Genomic DNA, 23,083 nt, shown 5'->3' on the forward strand with positions numbered 1-23,083 from the left:
CACCAACAAGAAAAACAACAACCAACCCCCCCCCAAAACCACCCCCCCCAAAAAAAAAACAAGAAAAAAAAAAACAAACCCAACAAAAAACCAAACACACAAAAAAACCCCACCCCCAAACCACACAACCCCCCAAACAAACAAATAAAACACAAGCAAACAAACAAAACCCAAACAAAAAACCAAAACCAAAGCCAGCTCTGCAGTCTTGTGCTACCTTGCAAGAAAGTGTTCAGGTCAAAACTCCCCAAGCCAGCAGGGGCTGCAAATGCTGGAGACAACTCATTCAGCCCCAGAAGAGAAGGCACCTCTGGTCGCTTTTGAACGACTCCTCTTTGGCTAATGCCTGAAGCAGTATTAATCTGACTCTGGTCACAATCAGCTTTCTTTAACTAGCAAATCAATGTAATGCATGGCTTCTGGGAAGAATGAGATAAAAGATGAAGCCTGAGAATGAGAAAAGAACTGGTTGTGGTTTATGAAAGACATGAACAGAGTATCTTTTCAGTAGCAAATAAACACAAGGTAAAAGAAAGTTTAGCAAATGGGAATACTGAAATATTAGCATGATTTTAAAAAATGTGGGAAAGAAATGTTAGTCTGGCCAATAAAATGTGGGGTTCTTTTTATGTAAATGAATTTCCATCCCCTTCCTCCCTTAAATAAGAACTTTTGTACTAAAAAAAAAACAACCCTGAAAATAAATCAAACAAATAGTCTGTCTTGCATATTGATGTACCAGATCTGTTTTTGAAGACAATTCTCTATCAAGACTGCATACATCTGTAGGCTCCCTAAAGCCAAACAGCCTTCTAAAGCTGGCTAAATGCCCATTATTAGAAACTGTTTTTGTCTAAAGGTTTAATTATAATGCAAAGTATCCCAGCACCATCTCTATTCTACATAACCTTTGGTCCACAACTGTATAGTACACTCAGGACCTCCACATAATCTTACAACGGGAACTTTGGGCACTAAGGAAGCGGATGATTCCACCTTACGCAATGAATGGAGAAACCTATTGTAGCTCCTTCCACCATTTCCACTCTTACTGGACTTCACCCAGAAACAAAATGTTGGTGCTGCTGTGGGTTTGACGATCAATTTCTTTTAAGAGCCAATCAGAGCAGATAAACAATATTGTTTCTTTAGGCAATATCAAACTATGACCAGTCTGCATGACCAGGAGGACCAGTCCTCCTTTTCCTTCTCTCTTTGATCAAGTATTGTTTTATTTTTCTTCTTCCTCTCACCACAGTGCTTAGGATCAGAATATGTAAACATTGACAGAAACAGCAGCCCTGTGACAATAAGCACTTTCCCAACTGGGCAGATTCTGTCAGCCAACCAGAACTGCTTCAGCTCCCTTGCTTGTCCAGAAGTCACTGGTTTTTCCGCTGTAACTTAGTGTCCCCTTTACTTTGGCCTCCATCTATAATTGAGACAGAAACAAAAGGGAAGAATAAACGCATGAGTGATCTTTTGTTTTTTGTAACTTACAGTAGGAGAGACAGGAATTTGTCAGGTTCAGCTTTAGCATCAACAAAAAGTACATTGTCTTTACCGAGTGGAAGACTTTGCATATTTTCTGTAGTTCATTTATTAGCAATAGCACTGTTGAAACCTGATACATCAAACTTCATACCAAAACACTGCCTGATTTTTTTGGTACTGAGAACTCTCAAATGAAGGATGTCCACCAAGCTGCTGCCACCCTTCACATTCCTTCTCCTGACCCCCAGAAAACATACTATGGGTGACAAAGAAAGGTGTACACTCTAAACTGCACCACCTAAAGTGTTCCAAAAACTTTCCCGCTCTAAATCCTACAAACAGAAAAATAAAATGTTCTGCTTCAAGTTTCTCTTCTCAATCAAAATATGCAATTCCTATCAAGAATAAAATTCCTAAGGGAAGCAGGTATTCCGTTAAGAAACCATCCCACCATTCACATGGGAATATATTCTTGTAAGAAACACGAAAAGAGCTTTTAGCTGGAAGGTCAGTTTCCCCTTCAAAGGGGAAATGAAAATTTTTAGTAGAAAAAAACTATAAACAATCATGTTAGTGTTCTAAGTACTATTGCTTTTTTCCCCACTAGTTGAATCTGTACACTTCAGTTTCTAGAATTGCTGCAGTAAAGCATTGAAATTTTTGAAATTTTTTTGTTCTTGACATTGAAGACAAGTAGGGGAAAAAAAAAAAATCATTCAGGTTCCAAAAATACTGCTACAATAGAGTAAGTTCTGCCAGCTGCTCCCAGAGTTTGTCCCTGCGTTGTGTCTTCTCTAAACTAAATACTGGTGTACATTATATTTCAGTCTAAGGCAGAAATTTGCTCTTTAAGTTAAACTAACTTAAAAATAAGTAATAAGAAATTATCATGTCTTTACCTGTGTAAGCTTGCTGCAAGTGAGCAGGCAGAGGTGAGTGAGACAGTGTTGCTGCATGCTGAGCACCTGGCTGTAAACCCTTCAGTAAGTCTAAAGGAAAAAAAAGAAGAGCAAAGATAAGAAATAAATCTTGTGGAGACAGGCAGTCTCTGTGAAAGAAGTTTTTGCTTTTATAGTGTAGCAGTAGTAGCAGGCTTATCTCCACAACAAATAATAAATACCTGACAGCATTCTGATGGCTGGAATAAGTCAACAGAGACAATCCTATTCAAACATAGTTAGTCAAAAGTCAGAATAAGGATCATGCCTCACTATGGGGATGCAACTCTTCATATAATTTTGTTTGGCAGAAAGACCTATTATTTTATATGGCTTAAGAACATAAATAGCTTTTTTATGAGCAATCAGAGAAAGTAAATGCCATCTTGGTTGACAGTTCTTCATAAGAGAGCTGTTTTAAGGCTACTTTGAGGAATCACCATATTAAGTCTCTTATTTGAACTGTGACATTTGAAGACTTTTAAGCTATACTCCTTTCTAAAAATAAGGTTTTAGAAGTTAACCCAAAAAAAGTACGTTCAAAACTAGACATATCTAAAGAATATGACAAGGAAGATAAGCTTACCAAAGGTGATTTATAACACTTAGGAAATTATATAAAGAAAATTTTTACCAGTGAAGGACTCCCATTTACTCTCCTGTAGGGATTTTCATGAACCACAGCTGAGTGTCTCGGGACTTTATTGCTTCCCTATTCAATTGCCATTGTAAGGATGCATCTTTCCTTATAGTGTAGTGTCATTAATTCCACTCACTCTGAGTTAGGCTGTGGTGGAAAGCCGCTGAGGTAGATCCCGAGGTGGTTGTCGCTCCAGCTGCATCTGTCCCAAAGCCAAGCAGCTCCAAGGGAAACTGGAAGGGCACAGTCACAGGAACAAGGCCACCCAGCATCCCAAAAGGAGTTAATGGAGCAGATGTCACATTCTGACTGGTTACAGACAGGGGTGATGCCATGAGAGTCAGAGGTGAGGCATTAGCCAGTAACGATGCTCCTGCTGTTGACTGTGGAAAAAAAAAAAAAAAAAAAAAAAAAAAAAAAAAAAAAAAAAAAAAGGCAGTAGTTTAAGATTTTTAAAAATTGGAATTGTATTCTTTAAGGGTATAAAAATCGACTGTTCCCTGTTAAGTGTTGCTCTGTTGAGAAGTGTGTTAAACTATTAATGAATATCAACTTATCCACCTAGGAAGTCTTCCCAGTGTTCATTGGCTAAGCAAGCACAATTATATTGCAGATTCAGACATAAGAGTACAAATAAACATTTATTATGTTTTTCTCATCAGCCTTACAGGTAATTTCCTTGATATCCGTTCTAATTATGCAATGGGTCTATAATCACAATATAATGCAGTATCTTCTATTAGATTAATAATATGAAACTATCCAATGTAGATCTGAAGTTCTTCAGAAGTACAGTATTATACCTCTCCCCTTTCCAAATCTGGGTCTTAACATTATTTTCAAAAAGATCACAGAGAAAAAATGAATTCTTAAAATTAAGATTTATATGTAAGAATCCCCAAACTTACAAAGTCATGTTAGTAAAATGCATACATACATATGTATGTAGAACTGTGTATGTACATGTCAGAGGAAAAGGCAAAGGAAAATAATCTCTCCACTCTGAATGTCAAAATGAAGTTAAATTCACTGCAATTTTAGAATAAAAATGCAAGATTAGCCAGAACATTTTAATTACAACAGCTCCCAAATCGCATTAATTCCTCTAACATTAGATCAGCTCATTCTTGTTTAATAATCTTTTTTTCACTACATATACAGTAATTTCATATGCTAATGTTCAGTTCTCTAATTATCTACTACAAAACAGTTAGTATAGAAAGCACTTTGAATCAGACTCCAACTCATATATTGTAGTTATTTGAATTAAGACTCAGAATGGAACAGGATTTCAAACCTGTGCATTCTCACAAGCCACAACTAAACCCAAAACTTAGAACCATTTTAATGAACACATGAGCTTAAAATGAAAATGACATTTCACGAAGTTCTGTAGTAACAACTGAAAGAAAAAGCAAAGTGATGAAATCTCCTAGCATGGATAAAGTTTTTATTACCAGTTTTTAAGACGTTCTGATGCAGGCAGCTAAAGAAAGGGCAGTTGCTTTCTATGAGAAGACACAGTATTTTAAAACAGCAGCCCTGGGCCCTGTAAAGGGCATTTACCTACATGTGATGTTCCTAGCAAGTATTTATATTGGTCATCTTAAAGGTACCAACTTCTGCAACGTACTCTATCCCACAAGTAGAAAAAAAAGAATGAAAAATATCAACACACTATTATTCTCTTCTGCCTTTAAAGTACTAATTTCACAGTAAGCTTATGTACAAAAAAACCGACAACTTTTCATTGTCTATGCAATCTAGTAAAGGGCAACAAAATAAAAGCCATGCAGTAATGTTTTACAACTGTGAATCTGTAAAATGCCCGAAAACAGAAACTTTACAAAGTGCTCTGCTAAGATCTTGCTTACTCACTCAAAAAGGTGGGAAGAGAAGTACAGTGAAGAAAAGAGCTACAAGAGCATGTCCGAAAGGAACTGCAGTTCAGATATTTCTATTTAACTCGTGTACAATAGTTCTAAAAAGGGTTCATCCTGGTCATACGGATCTGAGTCATTAAGATCCTTAGAAGTCTAAGCCAGATTCTGCTCAAGAGAACTAATGGTAGGTAGAGCTTTTTAAGGAAATCACACATGTACTCTTTGGCTTTGTGTCCTTAAGATGTAACTTTCCGTGAGGCTTCAGCAGATATAAACTTGTATTCTGGTAAATAATTGTGTCAATCAGAAGTGGAAAGGAGGGAAACTTCTTGGAAGCTTCGCAGTTAAGAACACCTTTATTGTCACATGAAATCATCTAGTTTCATCTTTAATGCAAGCAGACCAGAATATTATAATGAGCAATGCAGGTCTCATTCTCATCTTCTAATAGCATCTCAAATAGGAATTAAAGCCCTAAAGATTTAAAGGAAAGGAGATTCACTTTCAGTCTTATGTAAAGAGGAGTAGCTAAGTTCTTAGTACATTGTACCTAACAGCTAGTCTGGAACTGATGTCAGTTCAGCAGCCAGCTATTAACCCTTATAGCTAAATAAAAACCACTGTGATCACAAATCTCTTAGTGTACTTGAACTGGGAGGCAATTTCATTCTAATCTTTCCTTGAATTAAGCTTCACAGTGCACAGCAGCAACAGCCTTATTCCATGGTAGTATCTTCTTTGCTTTCATACTGTTCCTCTGAAACATTTTTAGGTTATCAAAATAATTTCTGAAGTGTCAGAAAAACCCACATGGAAGGTCTCAAAATTATTTTAGTGGTACTATATGCTGCTCAGTACCTCTAGCTGATTTACCCCTTTCTATATACCAACATACCTTATTTTGCCGTATTATAGTACAGACTCATGTTACTTGATTATTCAGCACCCCCCCACCCCCCCCCCCCCCACCTCAGTGCTCTTCAGTAGGACTGCGGCCAAAATGCATTTTATTACTCAGGTGATCAGTGTTTCTAACAAAAAAATTACTTGCCTTCAACTACAGGAGGGTTTGCCAGAATTCATCTCATCATCCAACACAACACTGCTTACTTCCCTTCTCCATCACCTTTAAGCACTACCACACGCATTTCACATTTGTTTCTACATCGCAGCCATCATATCCACTGGATTCTGCTGACTGCACCAGGAAGAAACAATTCTCTTCCCAGTTCATTCCCAGCAGCCTTTTTTGTCTCCTCCAGGCACCTTCCAGAGTACTCAAACTGCACTGTACTTGGTTCAGCTCTTCTCCAGACCCTGTGTGGTACCTCAGTGGCCTGTACACAGCATACAGGCTGTGGATTTTTTTCCATTCAAAGCATCCAGAGTAAGTGAATGCTGTGTCAGAGCCTGCCCAACTTTTACTGCTGACTGTTTCAGTACAGTAGGATGAAAGAACATAGAAGTGTCCTGTAAAAATCATCTTCCTCCTGTTATTCAGCTGCCTTAAGAAGAATTTGATGGCAAACGAAAAGATTATAAAATATTGCCGCAAGTCAAGTTTACATCGCTCCCGTGCAACAGCAATGCACACTGTTCAGAATAATACAAAGTTTTTCATTTGCTGTACACCAAGAATATAATTTACAACTTTTCTTTAGTATTGATGACTTCACCATAGAGAGCACTAGAGAGAGGAAAACATCAAATCATCTCAGTAATTATAGCATTGCCAGTAAGAAGAACACAGCTTGGGAAAGCAGGTTGTCTTCTGGGTAAATAATAGGTTTATGTTTCAGAACAACAGTATTTTCAAAATATTTGTTTTGTTTGATTTGTCTTATCTCTAGTGATAGTATAAGCTTTCAGTTTCTAGGGTATTTATATATTAATGGGATGCCCTCATTCAATTTGACTAGATCTTATGAAATAAAATACATAGTCACAAATACAAAAGAAAAGCCTTTGCAAGTGTTAATTACAATGACAAGTCTTGAATTACACTAAACCACAAGCAACTGAACTTTATTTCTGAGGTTAATCACAAAACCTGACAACAAATGTATGAAGACACCTTTACATGACCACCATTACAAGTAGGTAAATATGAGAGAACACACAAATCAAATAATGCAAATAAATACCACATCCCTTGAAAATATGGTCACACAAAGCTTACCTTTTCTAGTGCTGTTGAAAGAAAAAAGTGAATTCTTTTCCACTGTATAGACCAACAAACAGTTTACAGTGAGCACTTGCTCCACACATTTCACAACAGCAGGAAATATATATTCTTGAGTGTGAAATTGTTTAATCAGTATCAGCATTATGCTTTAAAAAGGTAAAAAATTAATTAATGACATTTACAGATCAAGATAAAATATTCTAAGAACATTTACAAAATAAATGCGATAAACATTAATGTTAGGCTCAAATGTAAACTCATTAGATGCGTACCTGCACGCTGGTTGCTACAACTGGAGACCCTGAGGCAGAAGATGGTCTGTGTGGAGTTGACAATTGTTTGGTAGCACCCTGTGTTCCACTTCCTGCTCCCCCAGAGAGACTAGTCCTAGTAGCTCCACTTGAGTTAAGGTTACTGCCTCTGCTGGCAGGTACATTCATTCCAACTCCACCCATATTATTTTTACCAACAGTTCCAGAAGGAGAAGAGTTGGGCAATTTTGAAGAAGCCTGCGGGTTTTTTGCAGGCTGAAGGCCTGAGGTGCGATTAGAAGACAGCAAATTCACTGTAGGAGACTGCCTGCTGATATTTACGCCACTGGTCTGTTTATGAAGAGGGTTGTTGCTGGAGTGACTACTCTGGGAAACTAGTGCACTTGAACTGGAAGAACTGGGTGTTGTTGCAGGCCTGGGGGATGAGACGGACTTGGATGAAAATTTAGATGATGCATTGGGCTTGGATGTCACAGAGGACTTAGATGAAGTGGGCTTGGGAGAGGCAGCAGGTTTGGGAGAGGCAGTCATGGAGAAGGGAGGCTTGAAACCCTGGGAAGAAACTTGTGACACCATAGCCTTGGCTAAATAATTACTAGAGGTAGAGGTGCTGGATGTTGTCCGAGAAACCAGTGGGTGAGATACTTGAGAGCCACTTCCGGATGAGGGATTAGACAAAGGCAGGCGATATACTACAGACTTGTCTTGAGCCTTGATGACTGGTGATGAGCAAGAGAGTTTGGGATTGCTACTCAATTTCACCACAGGATTGGTCTGTGATTTACTAATAGTTGCTTGTAAGGGAGATACATATTTCTGTTGTACAGCTGAATGCTGGTGCACCTTTGGCACTTGTGATGTTGAGGAAGTACCACCTTGAGCCTCAGCAGATGATACCAAGATATTAGCATCCTTGGGTCTTTGAGAGGAGGTGGAAATAGCTGCTTGAGTTTTAGAGGAAGAAACATGAGTCTGAGAAGAGGAGGAAGCAGTTTGGATCTGACTCGACCTCTGTAGTCCTTGTTGAAGTAGTTTAGCTGGCAAAGGCTCTAAAGAAACCTTGGGATTTTGAATTGAAGATCCAGCAATAAGGCCTGAAGAGATACCAGTGTGAACTAAGTCCTGGGGTTTCTTTGGTACTGGCCCTGTGTGGCCAGCAATAAGACTTGATGAATGGGATGTTTGAGTGGGCTCTACTTTCTTGGAAGTTGCCAGAGGCAACTTACTCATAATGCTTGCTAGTTTCTCTTCCCTCAGCCCAGGGCGAGGTCTGGATGTTGGTGTGTCTATGGTGGACCCAAGAGGCGATCGCTTGGCACCATTATTGATAACTGCCAGAGCATCAGAAACAGAGTCCAGTGAGGGTGGGTGGAAAGAGAGGTCTTCATCCAGTGAGTCATCCAAGCAGATCGTCTCTGGAGCTGCTGTGCAGCTAGAGCTGGCTGGGGTGCACACGGCTGCACTGGAACTCAGTACAGTAGCACAACCTGAATTGACTGAAGACATACAGGTTTTCTGTTCTTTTTTTGGACTGGAGTCCTGAAAATGAAGGGATACGAAACATCAGTTTAATAGTCTTTCTGAAATTGATTTAAGGTCATCTTTAGTGTAATATTTTTGTTCAGTAAATTCTGACAAACCAAAGATCTACTGTTGAAATTTTCATATTAAGATACTTATGATATATCTAGGTGATGGAGCCCTGTGTGCTAATTCAGTATTTGGATTAAAAATCTAGTGTTGTTGCTCCACATAACTAGAAGTGTCCTATACAGTGAAGAACAATCAATACTGTGAAGAATCAAGTAGCTAATCTGATCACTTAGTAAAACTGCTACTGAATTAAGACGACACCTGGTCATGTCAAATGAGGACCTCTGTACTGTGGTATCCTTCCAACCACGATGTTTTCCAGTGTTGCCAAATTCAACACAAACTGAAAACACACAAAGCACACATTCAAAAACGTGAAATATCACTGGAACTAGCACCTCTTCATAGTTAATTTTCAAAAAACTAAGACAGCTTAAAGTGGCAAAGCTATACAGAAGTGTCTCTGAAGTAATGCATTAACAAGTCAATATGCACTGCCTGACAGAAACCTTCTACAAAATTTTTTCAGGATCAGAGGCAGAAACAGGTTGCACCAAACGGTCACATCGGACCATTAAGTGGGTATTCAGATATCTTAACAGGCTTTTACCTTCACTTTGGGTTTAGGGGCCAGAATCACCTTCTTCTTTGTCCTAAAACAGAAGGGATAAATTTTACATCAGAAGACCAAAAAAAAGGCAAGTAATTTTCATTTTAAGTGTTACCCTGATTATATCCCAATAAACTAGAATGATGACTACAGGAGTCCAGCTTTAATAAAAAAAATCCTTGAAATGAAAAATTGTTTAAAATATCGGGGAGAAAAAATAGCACACTATCAATTCATTTTCTGGTCATGTATCTCTATGTAAATTAATCACAAAATCAACTGAATTGATGATACAACCTGACATATAGATCAGGATATAACCACTGGTTTTATTTTTCTGATTTAGAGAAACTTCAAAATATAAATTAATTTCAGCCTCTTAATGGTATGAGTTTGTCTACTTAGCAGAGCTTTGTCTACACTATGAAGTCTCCTAAAAGAGTAATATAATTTCACTTTTTACATTGACATTTTTGTCCCTGAGGAGGAAGAGGCTTCCTATTCTTACTTCTTCCAAACCAGATAAAAAGAGTTGTCTCTTCCCCACACAAAAGTGTTTTGTTGCTTATCAACTGTTAAAACAGTTGTTATCTCATTTGTTTGTGCAACAAGTCATTCAGCAAACTGTCAGAATTTCTTCTGCAATGTACACGAACTGCAGTTATGCAAGTAAGGACAGCATTAAGGATTATTAGTTATCACCTTCAGCTTAGAGGTTCAGCATTTCACACTTTATTTCTTTAACGGCAGTCAATAGATTTACATCTTACAGGCAATTTTTGATCCTTTCATAAGCAGCTAGAAATACACCTGGTTAAAAAAAGACTTGACTGGAGGTGGACCATGACTCAGTTTTGATGTTATGTAGAAAAGTATCCTATGTTAATCATATTTATCACAAAAGTTACAACTGGGGTGTTATTTAAAGTTCTAACAATTTATTTGAATTCTGACTGAATGTGGACAGCTCCTGAGAGGCACAGAGTGTTGTCTGAAAATGAAGAAGATAAAATCCCACTAAGATACACAGAATTCTGTGATTAGAGATATTTTTGAGGAAAAGAAAAAAGCAGTCTGCGTTCCTTTTAATATGCTGAATGTCAAAATTTAGGCAGTGTGTAATGCTTTGAGTAAAAGGTATTAATTCAAGAATTAATAACCCCCGGAGTTATCTAGCCACTTCACAAGAGAGCTAAAATATAATGCCACAAGAACCTTACAGTTATATGCCTAAATTAAAGCATTAAAAAAATATTATAAACATCACTGTAAATATCTTCAAACAAATCCCAAAGTACCTCCCTTTCCTTCCCTCTGTCTAAAACAGGTAGCAGGAAGATGAGAAAAGATGCTACGCACAATGTAAAGATCTTAGCAGTTGTCACTATTATACTCACGGAGCAGAAGTGAGGTGATTGTGAACACTTCGACTTTCTTTAAAAAGCATTCTAGAAGAGTGGTGAGAAAAGAAACATAAAATGATTCTACAGTGGCAAATAGCATATGACCAAATACCCAAATATCCTTTGGTTTTCAGAATCAGCCTTTGATAATCTGTCCCCAAGGGATCTAATGATTACTTTGCATTGCTGTCATGGTATAAGTCTTGGCATCCATAAACAGAAGAATCTAAAAAAATTTTAATAATTCTTGTTTATGCGCAAAAATACCTCAGTAAAAAGCCAAGCAAAAATCAACATAAGAGAATATTACTTCCCTTCAACTAGACAGAAGAAATGCACTTTGAATGCTCTCTCCTCACAGACTAATAAAATATTTCAAATATAATATAAAATCTATTGTAAACTCTTCACACTACATGTCTAACACACTGATCATAGGCTTGGGTTTGTGATTATTCATCTCTTGTGGGGTTTTTTTAAAAGCACAGAAGATAAAAGTCAGAACACAGTAGCCAAGCTTGCTTCCAGTTTTCTTCAGTACTTTTAATACTGAAAAAACTTTTACTAAGGTTTTTGGAAGTTTAGTAAAAGAAAAACTTCAGGCTATTGTGTATCATTTCTCTGGCATCAGTTACACTGTACTTACATATTACTACAGAGCCAAGGAATGGCAAGAGCCAGTATGACAAATCTCAACACTTCATGTGCTTTTTTCAATGTTTTCAGCTCCTGAGTTGACAAGTGGAAAGTGAAAATGATTGCTGACCTGTATCTATCCTATTTGAATAGCTTACTATTCAAATGCAGCTATGATGGACAATGAAAGCTTGGTCCCCTTGTTTCCAGATAGGCGAACTAGGACACAACATTTTCTTACAAACAAGGCCATCACATTGACACTGACCACATAATAAACAGCTGTCCAAACAAGAGTTTTTCACCACTGATAATACAACTTGCAGAGCTGTAATAATTACAAAAAATCTGAGCATCCAAAAATCTCATGTCATCTGGTAAGAAAACACTGGCATTCTCTCAGTTCAGTGCCTTACTTCTCAGATTCTATTTCCAGCTCAGTTTTCACGTTTTCTTCACCATGCTAAACCTCCAAATCTGTATTGCATTGTTCCATCAGAGACTACTGAATGCCTATGAAGAACATCATGAAGCAAAACCAACATTCCTCATTACTTGTTTAATATGCCACCTCCTGATCGATACAGCTTCTCCAGAATATTTCCCTCCCCACCTCCTTCTTGGTGCTTTATCTATTCCTTAATATTTTCAAATTAGAAATTAAAATTCAAAATTAATCACAGGCCCCAGTAATTTGTAGCATCATCCTTCATGGTTAAAGACAAAATTTTAAGTACTATAAAAGGGCAGAAATCACAGACATGGTACAAAGGAAGGACAGTGCAGTATATGAGGCCCCTTCCAACCTTAACAAACAATCCTCTGATTCTGTAACTTCCAGTTATGATCAGTACCTTATCTCTTGCTTGCTTATGAAACTATAAGAAATATAAAGGAACAGTTACAGTTCCTTACAGTACATTACAGTTAACTGAAAGTGCAAGAAATTTTTCTTCTAAGATGAACCCACAAAGTTCTGGTACTGTAGAACAATTCTGAGTAGTAAGAATTCCTTTAAAAATACATGGTCAGCAGATCAGTTTTAGCATTAAATACCTAACTTTTTTTTCCAAGTTTATATAGCTCCTTTTCACTTGAGGCCATATGTAAAAATGAAAAATTATAAGCCTTCAGCATAATCCCTAACCCAACATCCCAACAAAATGAGCATTCAGAAACTGAATTATGTGCTGTATTAGGAATTACCACTGCCAGACTCCAGGAAACACTTTCTTTTCCTCTTTTCATGCCTGACTGTTTGCCTACAAATTACAATATGACTTCCTTAACAGAAAGCAGGAAAGTGCCTCCCAGTAGATACAGGACAACTTGTAAATCATTATCGTACTAAAACCACCCAGTTGGTAAATGCAGTCTTGATGGTCGAAGTTATGATCTGTCACCTGCTGGGGTTTGTTTGTTCTGTTGGTGGCTTTGGGGAGCATTTTGTTTTTTTGTTTAGTTTTCATCTTTTGTTGTTGAAGCCAATTGTATGGAGAGTTTAAAAGCTCATGGAAATTTTCAGCAGACTTATCAAATGGAAAGTAGAAAAACACGTTTTATGGCTGTCCATTACAAAGTTTTAACATGCTTCACTTCTACGTATTCTTGAATCACCTCACGCTATCTTTTGACTATTTCTCCACTATCATCAGTAATCTTCCTATGTCCCATTCTTAAACTAAACTGGGATTTTCAGTCTCATCTAATACAACAAAATCTTCATTACAGGTAACATCTCACTCGTTAGCATACTTACACAAAAAACTGTATCATTGAACAAAAGTAAGTCATCTGTATGCCAGGAAGTGTAAAACTTCATTTGCTCCTTCTGTTACTATTTAACCAGCTATTTCTACGCTGACTGTTCATATCTCAGTACAGTTGTTTTTACAGCTTGATACAGATTTGACTAAACTAAAGTCAAGTTATTCTTGAACAAGCTGATCAGTTGTATCATTCAGCTTTTACAATCCGGTTGAGGTTTGATGAAAATATCTTTTGCAGTGAGTGCTACAGAAAGAAAGAACTCAGGCCAAACCATACTTTCTTCTTTCACTCCAGACCATTAGAAATCTCTGCCAAACCTGTATTTCACAACGGTTTACTATTGCTCCCATTTTATTTCTCCCTCTCTTTTGCAGTTGCTTTTTCCTATGTCCATAAGAAGCAAGTATAGAAATTGGTGTATTTTTAACTGCTGTAAAACAGAGCATCCCAACTGCAAACAAGAAATAGAGAGCAAAAACCTTAAGTCTATTGTGAACACTGCTGTCAAAATTCTAGCTTATAATTTTAAAGGCTGTGTGAGCAGTCTGATAATGTAGTGTTCCAACATACAGGCAAAACGGATTTCTAGCTCATTATCGCTTCCTATATCATATAAAGAGCTTTCCAAACTGTTATCCTCCCACCTCATACTTCTCCTCAAATGAAGCATCATACTTCATGCTGCATTAGAAGCATCTGTAAATTCAGTCTCTAGGAGATGATAAAAGCAATCAGCTCTCCAAAGAAAACAGTGGGGTTTTTCACTCTCAGGCTTACAAACAAGACAGAAAATTAACTTTAGAAAAACATTTGTTCTTCTAAAATATTCCAGCTTCACAAATACACTCCTAAGTTCCAACCAATATCAATAGTACATGGTTGAGTCAAATATTAGAATAAATACAAACCAAAGAAATCGTTAACACCAAAATGAACAGATATATAAAGCAGGTATCTTACCTTGCCTGCATCCAGCCTTTAGGCCAAAGTGGTTTCACTTCTGTTTCCATAAAGGTTTTGAGGTAATCTTCAGCAGACTGACTTCTATTTGGCTCTAGCTCATAACATCCTAGCTTGATCTTGACAAGATTACACAACAGAGACCTGCAAAAAGAAACAAAATAAATATATTGAAAGATATAGTCCTTTCAAAAGCTCAGCAGAAAAAAGCTAAGAAATTGAAGCTGCTGTCCACTGATAGTTGTAGGAAGTGCTCAGTCCCACCTGTGTTTTTTGGAAGTTTGTACTGCACAAGTATTGCCACTACAAACTGGTACGGTCTACCATTGTCACTTCTCTGTTTCCAACAGACTCTACTGCTCTTATTTTCATCCTACTATCATTCTGAAATTTGTTTTATATTTTCTGTCTGGTTTTCTCATAGCTGGAACACCTCCTCTTTGCTCACTGTGACCTCTCATTTGTCTGAAAAGAAGTGAAATCCATTCAACACTGAGTACTTCAACAGAGCATTCCTTCTTACACGGATTTTGTCTTTTGTTCTTAAAAATATAAAAGTGCACACAATTAAGTAACATCAACGTTTCAAAGCCTCTTGAATGAAAAAAGCAACAGAGTTAAGTATCTCTCCCCTCCAGGTCAGTCCAAGCTACACTGCTTGTACATATTTAATTAAGCTTTCTTCCCTGTTGTCTTCACATACTAAAAAGACTCATTGAGAAAAGTCCACCAGCCCCTTTTAGTTATATAAATAAATAAATAAATAAACAAACACACTTGTATTAAAATTATCTTAGCTTTTGCATGATAAATTACTAATTTAGAAAGATCTGCTTGCTTCAAAGTCTAGATTATTTAAATAATAGTCAACTCAGTTTTCGGAAAAATCAGTTCTAGGAAACTAAACTCTAGTAACTGATCATTTCAGATAAGAATCCGTGCTACTCTTGAGAAATAACAAAGAATTTGTGCTCAGAGAGAACAGAAGGGGTTAAGATTAATGTATTATTCTAGATGTTCTTGGATTGGGATGCTTGCTAAATCAGTATCACAAATCTTGATGACTTGTCCTGTGGCAGAAATCTCTAGTTCTCATTTGTATTTTGTAAAACATTCCTAGAAAGGTGAGAAGCAGTTATAACACTGCTTACACACCTGTTCTTTGCCTAAAGAAGCTCAAAGTCCTGGAGTCAAAAAATTCTCATATATTTGCAGAATAGCAAGCAGTGAAACTTGAAAGGGTTGTACATAGGATGTTTTTCCTTTTGAGTTAAAGAAGGAGGTGATTCACCATTACAGAATTCCAGTTTGCCTATTTAACAGCAACAGTCTTCAAAACTTCTCTAAGGTGTGATTCTGGGAAAAATTATTTATTCAATCATATCCTCTTGGACATCCCATTATAAAGTCAGTGAAAATTCTTGGTGGAAAAGGTAGCTTTGTCTTACCTCACTGTGTCATCCCAGTGAAACTTCTTTCTGGGTCCAACAACCCTCTTTCCAGGTTTCTCATCATCATCTTCTTCTGATCCATTTTTCTCTCGTTCATCTTCTGCTTGCAACCTACAGTTGGAACAATTATTTTCTTTAGAGCTATACTACACAGACAAAATATTTCATTGAAAAAGGAGTGTCATTCTAGGTGTTTGGGGGAAAAATAACCCACTGAAGACCTGTTTTCAGATTTTTCCTATACTACCTTATAGGATTAAACTGTTTATCTCCCTCTCCCCACTGCTTTATGGTTCTCAGACAAGTGAAAATGACACACTGTATATATGCTTTCACTGATCCCCCTATAAGCTTCAAGCAGTGCCTCTACTGGGAAGTGGCAGGATACTTATCAAACTATTAATGCTTCTCCAAGTCTAAAATTAGTTAACTACAACCAAAACAATTACAATGAACAAGGACAAAATATATCAATAACCTCAATACACCATCCTCCTCCATTTATCCACCATTTTAGGAATCAACCAGTAAACCTTCAGATTATTTTTTCTATCAAGCTATATCTCACTCAGTTAATGGAACTTCTCTCTGGTGTCAGACAATAACACTTACACAAAATTAAGTATTTTGTACAAGTCAAAAAAAAAAAGACACCCTGAAACTGGACCTGAATGATTTTCTGAGCTAAGGAAGTAAACAACATGGATACAAACTTCCAGCTGGGTTCTAAATAGGCATGCACAGCCTCCAGAATAACCTACTTGGCATTCTTGGCTTGATTGCGGGCCTGACAGTCCTCTTGATACTTGCATAACTGTTCAGGCATGACATTACTGACAGCCAGTTTCAGCTTCTGCAATGGTTCTCTCAAGCGATCATCCTGTGAAAAGAGGAGCACCAAAATAAACCTATTAGATGTAAAATAAAGAGCATTTCAGATAGCTTCATGAAAATTTCTGGATCACTCTCATGGTAATGTTCCCTGTACTATTTATGGACTGCAACACACGTATTCTATACAGCACTTGAATCCTGTTAGGTGCAACAGTGTTATATAAATGAACATATGTCTCATGTAAGTCTTGAGACCAAAAACAACAGAAGATAGTCACAAATAAATGTGTCACAAATATCCCAAAACATTATGGTGTGATCTCTTTAAGTAATGCTTCTAAATTAAAATAGGGAAGGGAAAAAAACTTTAGGGGAAAAAAGTGAGATAAATTGACCAATCAATATCTCAACATTTGCAAATAAACATCCTATTAATCAGGTCTCCAAAAACTGTGGTATAAAAATATCCTAGGTAATGAAAAAAATGAATATGTATTATATTATCCAAGTATTAGATTGTTATTATAGAAAATTTATGCATCTGAAAGGTAAGGACTACATATTTAGAATTGTCTCCAAATATTAGGAACTTCAAACGTAATATACACTTTGCTATGTATTTTAAATTCACTTTCTGCATCTTCTGACTTTACATTATTAATTTTAATTGCTTATTGAAAAAGACTAGAATATTCTTTTATGTTTATCTGCTTAGAAATAGCATTCAAATCTGTTTGCCTTATTAGCAAGTACCAAGATCTCTGCATTCATCTTCAGATCCTCTGCAAGATTTAGTCCTGGATTTTTACTAAAGAATCTGGCCAGGGTATTCCAGATCACAGATAGCTTTTCTATTCAACAGGAAAACAATCTTCAAAAGAAAAGTATCAGAAAATAGAATACAAAGTATTTGTAAGACCTACTCACAAAGGGAAATTTGAACAAATAATACAGGCTGGCTCATCTATTATCCATCTAGCCTTCCTTTTTTCTTGACACAAAAGTGAATCCAAAAGTATGGTTTTTTTAGCCTATCACAACCATTATTACTGTGGCTTTCTAATTCTGCTGCTTTGATATGTACCCTGTGACTACAGTAACACTCAGTAATGACAAGCAGAAACACTCCTTCATAGCCTGTACCCAGCTTTCAAGACAAAAGCACTTCATCCTCAAATAAAGACTCTGAAATACCTAAAAGAATTGTCCCCAATGTAGTGACAATATCAGGTATATAGAAAGAAGCTTTTAAACTTATCAACTGATCCAAAATACTTTTCTTGATTTGAGGCTGTGTGACTACTGTTCTACTCTGCTGCATTTAGTCCTCCTCGCTATCACGTAATTAACTCCCGCTGGAGCTCCTCTCCCTGTCCTTACCTGGACATTGAGGTGTAACTTCTTCAGGCGCTTTATCAGTGTGTCCTTATTGCACGGCACAAAAGCCTCCAGGTGTGAGTACACTCCATTGCGAATGGCAGGATTCACTTCCTGTAACTGCAGCTCAATACTGACAAACAAACAGGAGACAGTCAGAGACACGCTCCAACGCAGAGATGACATCTGAACAAAAAACTAAGGAAGCTTTGGAAGCATAGCATATTCTAACTAGGCATACTAAAAATAGTAGCTTGGGATATTTTCAGATAAGCTTTTTTTATAACAGAAGAAGTCCTAATCAATGGCAAGAAACCATTCATGTATGTACTTGTCCAGCAATGTCAAATACGCATTCAAATTTAGTTTATACCCACCACTGTGAATCAAAACTGATACAATTTGACTGTTACAGTCTTCTAGAGATTACTTTTGCTTCTCAGAATATGAACACAGAACTTCCTATATTAAAGCCTTAATTGAAGATTACAGAGAAAAAATCTGGCATTTGCCCTCATGAAAGCTGAAGGTGTTTTGAGTTACAAAAGTGTGAGACAAGAGCAAATAATGGTAACTTTGAATTTCACACATGAAGTCAAGGACCAGGGCACTACAGAACATTTTACACTGGATAAAGACAGACAGGCATGACAGGAATTGTATGCATATATAAATCTCTTTAGCTAGTAACTAGCTTAGACTGATCTACCTTCATTGACTTTTAAGGGCTTTGTTGGAACAACCTCAATAATACTTCCTCTTCTGTACTTTTCCTTTCACCCCCTTTCCAAAAAGGGAAGGTTCTACAGATAAGCACTTACTCCAGAAGAATATTATTCATGTCTTGTGTGAAAAACTTCTTCCTGCCTTCTTCATCAAACATCTTGGCAGCCTGAAAAGAAAAAAAAAAAAAGAAAGGAAAAAAAAAAAGTCATCCAAGTTCATAGAGTATTTTGAATCAACAATTTTTTGTATCTTTACTTTTACAGCCATATCATATTCTTGTTTCCCAAATAACATTACTTGGAAAAGAATAAAGAAAACCAAGCTATTCTCAGCTGTTTGGAAAAAACTGAGGGTTGTTATACTCAAATATACACACCTTGCTCTAGGGCAGACAATCATTCTGTTTAGGATCTGCCTGGATCACAGGTGTTAACACATTCATCTTTTGAATAACCATTAAGAAAAAGTTAGATGCTTTATCACCTTACCACCCCCAAGATTCTACTATCTCTGTTTTAAAAAGAGAAGCACTGTTTGACAGATCAAGAAGGCAAGAGCATTAACTAACACATTTCTATTCCATCTTTTCCTACCTGTTATGTGCCTCATCTAGTTACATATTCCCAACTTTATTAGAGCTCTCTGAAACCCTCACTGCAATTTCTACAATGGGATTATGTATGCTAGAGGAATACCTCATTCCTCTTTTCTGCTGCTGTCCAGCATTCTTGCCATCTTTAGACTGCATCTCTATTATTTTTGTGTTGTCTCTTCCTGAGTCTGCTTGGGGAGATAGCAGCCTTATTTATATACATATTTCCTTTTATCAGAAGTTTTTACTGATCTCACAGGAAATCCCATGCAGAATCCCCTTCTTTGTTCCAATCACTTAGATTTTTTTTTTTAACAAAGAATGACAGCTTATAGGACAAAGCCAATTCCCTGTACCATTCTACAAAAATCACTAAGAACTTCTCTAGTGTACATCTACCCTGCAGAATTTTAGAAGTCGAGAAAAAAGAATCCCACTTTGAGAGGCCTACTGTCATCTTACATGTTGGCATTGGGACCAGACAGCAATATCTAGAGAAGCTAGAAAATTATATGCATGCAGAAAAGCAGGAAAACGTGGTATCATTATAGTGACTGACAAACATTAGAGGCAGCCAACATGCTATGAGGCTGAATATTCAAGTAATTAAGAATCTTTAATTATGTCTTAAAAAATATATGAAATAACTTGCAACAACATCGCTAAAAACTTCAAATAAGTGCAAGTGTTAATGTGATTAAATTAATTTATTACTATTAAATACTTACTTTTCTTGCTCTTTGTAACTGACCCATTTAAATTTGAAAGAAAAATATTTTCTAAAAATTGCAAACCCTACAATGCACAGGAAAACAGTGTGACACTCTGTCAAAGCTGTAAGGTAGCCCATTGTCTGAATGCTTTATCGCTTCAGTCATGAACACTGATATTGGAGTTCAAGTTTCTGCAAGGACTGCATTCCACTCATTGTTTTCTACCATAAATTCAGCTGCTGAGGAGATGGTGCTATCTGTTTAGAAATACTGAAGCATTTGTCCTGCTAAAAAAATTAGAAAGGTAGATGCTTACAAGTGATAGGGTACCATAAAGGCAAGTCAGAAGGTCTTCAACCCAGTGCCTTTATGTCTAATTAACACAAGGATTAGAACCATCATCTGGTTTATACAAAGCAAAAGGAAAAAGCTTTGACTTTTTTGGTTCTAGGTATACCTTGAAAGGCAATTCCAGCATTATACTATTATGCTGGAAAACACTGCTGGCTTTTAAAAAGACCAACACTGGCAAATTCAAAAACTTAATCACTATTACTAACTATGGTTGAGTTTTATTTTGAGAGTGATTATCTTGACAGTGACCTTCAAAATAGAAAAAAACCCCTTATTTACTCTCCTGCTTGTGTACAATATTGCCTTCTGTCATGATAGTTCAGAATAACCTACTCAGGGAACTAAAACACATGAGTCTACCAAAGGAAGTCAGGAAGATTTTACTGCCTTTAGTCAGTGGCTTTCTAATCTTATTATTTTTTAAATCTTGACCTATTATACTCCATCCATGGAGCACAGGATTCTTTGTACAGCTTTATAAAACTTTCCTTTGTGCTAAAGAGCTCTAAAGCTACAAGGGTCTGGTAAATATTTGACAAGATTAATTTATTTTCAGTGCTTCTTAGAAGATGACTCATTGAAATTTACAGGAGGTATGGAAGTTGCAATGTTTAAAAGTCAGCATACAGTCTAGTTGTTCCACAAGTATAACCTTAAACTTGCTCTGCTCAGCCAAGAAACCTTCAGAAGACACTATCAAAAATGGAAGACAGGAGAGTTCCCAGCTGGTCTAGTGGAAGGTGTCCCTGTCCACAGCAGCTGGATTGGAGTGGATGATGTTAAAGGGCCCTTCCAACCCAAACAATTTTATGATTCTATGAGGAGTTATGTTTTCCAAGAGCCACTGAATCAAAGATGCCTCCCAACCATTTTGGGATTGTTATACAGAGAAGCAACATGAAATAACTTGGGGTAGGTCACTAACACTTCCTGACTTTTGGCCCAATCCAATTCTGCACTTTTGCTAGAAGCTTATTGTTGATTCACAGCAAAATTAACCTGCATACTGAAAGACAGACAGAAGCTCTTTCACTTTAGTAAATATTAATCCCTTGGCTGTATTTAGCTTGGTATGTTTAAAAATAAATAAGAAAACAAGACATTTCTATACGGGTAAGAGCAAAGCAAGCTCTGCAATTGTTTAATTTTTTTTGTTGTTCTTGTTCAGAAAAGGTAGTAACTTGAACTGCTTTTTTAAAACTTACTGAGTAAAGAAAAAGCTGCACTTTAGTCTAAATAAGGAAAAACTGCACTCTATTCTAAGTAAGGAAAAGCTTTAATATCATAATCTGAACAAGCAATGAATTTTTTTTCAACTTAGGATAACATCCACAACTGAAACAAGAAGTATGTAATACCTTAGTAGCTCTGATCCCTTTCAGTAACTTACTGGGATATTCATAACTTGTTAATTTAACATCTTTCATCTCATTTTTAAGAAGTTCAGATTCCATTCTAACCTTCCAGAAGAAAAAGTACAGTTTTGTGGTTGGTTGGTTTGTTTTTTGTAGTTGGGTGGTGGTTTCTGGTTTTGGTGGCTTTTTTTTTTTTTTTTTTAACTGGCAAGTTAAAGCCAAAAAAACAATACATGGATTTGTAAGCTGCAGTCATATTTCAGGTCTCCTCCTCCAAACCAAGAAAACATCATTCCATTTCCAACAAATAATAATTCAAGTAACACTGGTATTTCCATTATGGAGAAAACCCCATAAATAAATGAACATTACAAGTTGTTATACACAGAAGATTTAGAAAACCCTGTTTCCACTGTGAAACAAACACTGCTTGAATAATTGACCTGTATCAACTCTGCCTGTTTTCATCTGAGTATAGACACAGCCATTAAGATTGCCATTAGTATCAAGTCTTCTTTTTTGAAGTTTCAGTCAGCAACTCAGGGATGACACTCAAGGTCCTAATTGTTCTTCCTTGCTCTCTCAGATTCTTGAATGCAATTCACTACCAGTGAATTCATACTTACTGTTCGAAGGTCTCCAATACGCTTTTCAAGTAGCACAGGCAAACCTTCTGGGAGGGCAGGCACCTGCTTGGGTGTCATGACCTGAGAGGTGTAGGTTGCCTGAGTGACATTTCCATTCTCTCCTGACAGCTCAGAGACTGGGCTACCATCAGAAGTGCCATCAAGCAACTTGTCAAAGTCAATGTCTCCCAGCATCTCCAGGGCACTTTCAGTTTCTTGCAGGAGCTCAGGTTCATTTGTGCTACCAAAAATGGAGAGGACAGGATCATTGATCCTAAGATTCAAGTCAGAGATATCATTTCCTGCACTGAGAGAGGAGGAAGGAATTTTAGTAGGGGAAGAGGATGCAACAGTCACTGGAGGTTTTGGACTAGGTTCCTTCTTCCTCATGGCTTCCTTCTCCTTTTGAAATTTACGGATCATGGCAGCCAAAGAGAGCGAGTCTTTATACAATTTCTTTTTCTTCTTCTCGGACTTATGTGAATTTAAGGCCACTACTCTGTAGAGGAAATAAATCTTGCATTAGCACATGACTTTTGAGGCCTTAGTAACCTTTAACAACAAAACTCAAAGCTTAGTACAAGTCAAAAAATTATCAGGGGGAAGAAGCAAGTACTTCCTGCTTCCATCTTCAGACCATTTTATCAATTACCATAAACCTTAGGTGGTCA

The 23,083-nt window shown here is 36.9% G+C and overlaps 1 protein-coding gene across 2 annotated transcripts in view; it reads right to left on the reverse strand.

Annotated features, from left to right (window-relative positions):
- Positions 1 to 1,198: 1,198 nt before the first annotated feature.
- UBN2 (ubinuclein 2) overlaps positions 1,199 to 23,083 on the reverse strand; it is a 43,524-nt gene continuing 21,639 nt past the window's right edge. For both annotated transcript variants that reach the window (XM_040062871.2, XM_040062872.2), the window contains exons 6-17: positions 22,413 to 22,911; positions 18,868 to 18,938; positions 18,050 to 18,179; positions 16,597 to 16,715; positions 15,833 to 15,946; positions 14,385 to 14,528; positions 11,013 to 11,063; positions 9,616 to 9,658; positions 7,413 to 8,951; positions 3,209 to 3,455; positions 2,394 to 2,483; positions 1,199 to 1,432 (exon numbers count right to left, since the gene is read on the reverse strand). In XM_040062871.2, coding sequence (XP_039918805.1) covers positions 1,383 to 1,432; positions 2,394 to 2,483; positions 3,209 to 3,455; positions 7,413 to 8,951; positions 9,616 to 9,658; positions 11,013 to 11,063; positions 14,385 to 14,528; positions 15,833 to 15,946; positions 16,597 to 16,715; positions 18,050 to 18,179; positions 18,868 to 18,938; positions 22,413 to 22,911 — 3,097 coding nt within the window. In that variant the 3' untranslated portion in view covers positions 1,199 to 1,382. The remainder of the gene's footprint in view (positions 1,433 to 2,393; positions 2,484 to 3,208; positions 3,456 to 7,412; positions 8,952 to 9,615; positions 9,659 to 11,012; positions 11,064 to 14,384; positions 14,529 to 15,832; positions 15,947 to 16,596; positions 16,716 to 18,049; positions 18,180 to 18,867; positions 18,939 to 22,412; positions 22,912 to 23,083) is intronic.

Source organism: Hirundo rustica, chromosome 4 (assembly GCF_015227805.2).
Source record: "Hirundo rustica isolate bHirRus1 chromosome 4, bHirRus1.pri.v3, whole genome shotgun sequence".
Classification (NCBI taxonomy): domain Eukaryota; kingdom Metazoa; phylum Chordata; class Aves; order Passeriformes; family Hirundinidae; genus Hirundo; species Hirundo rustica.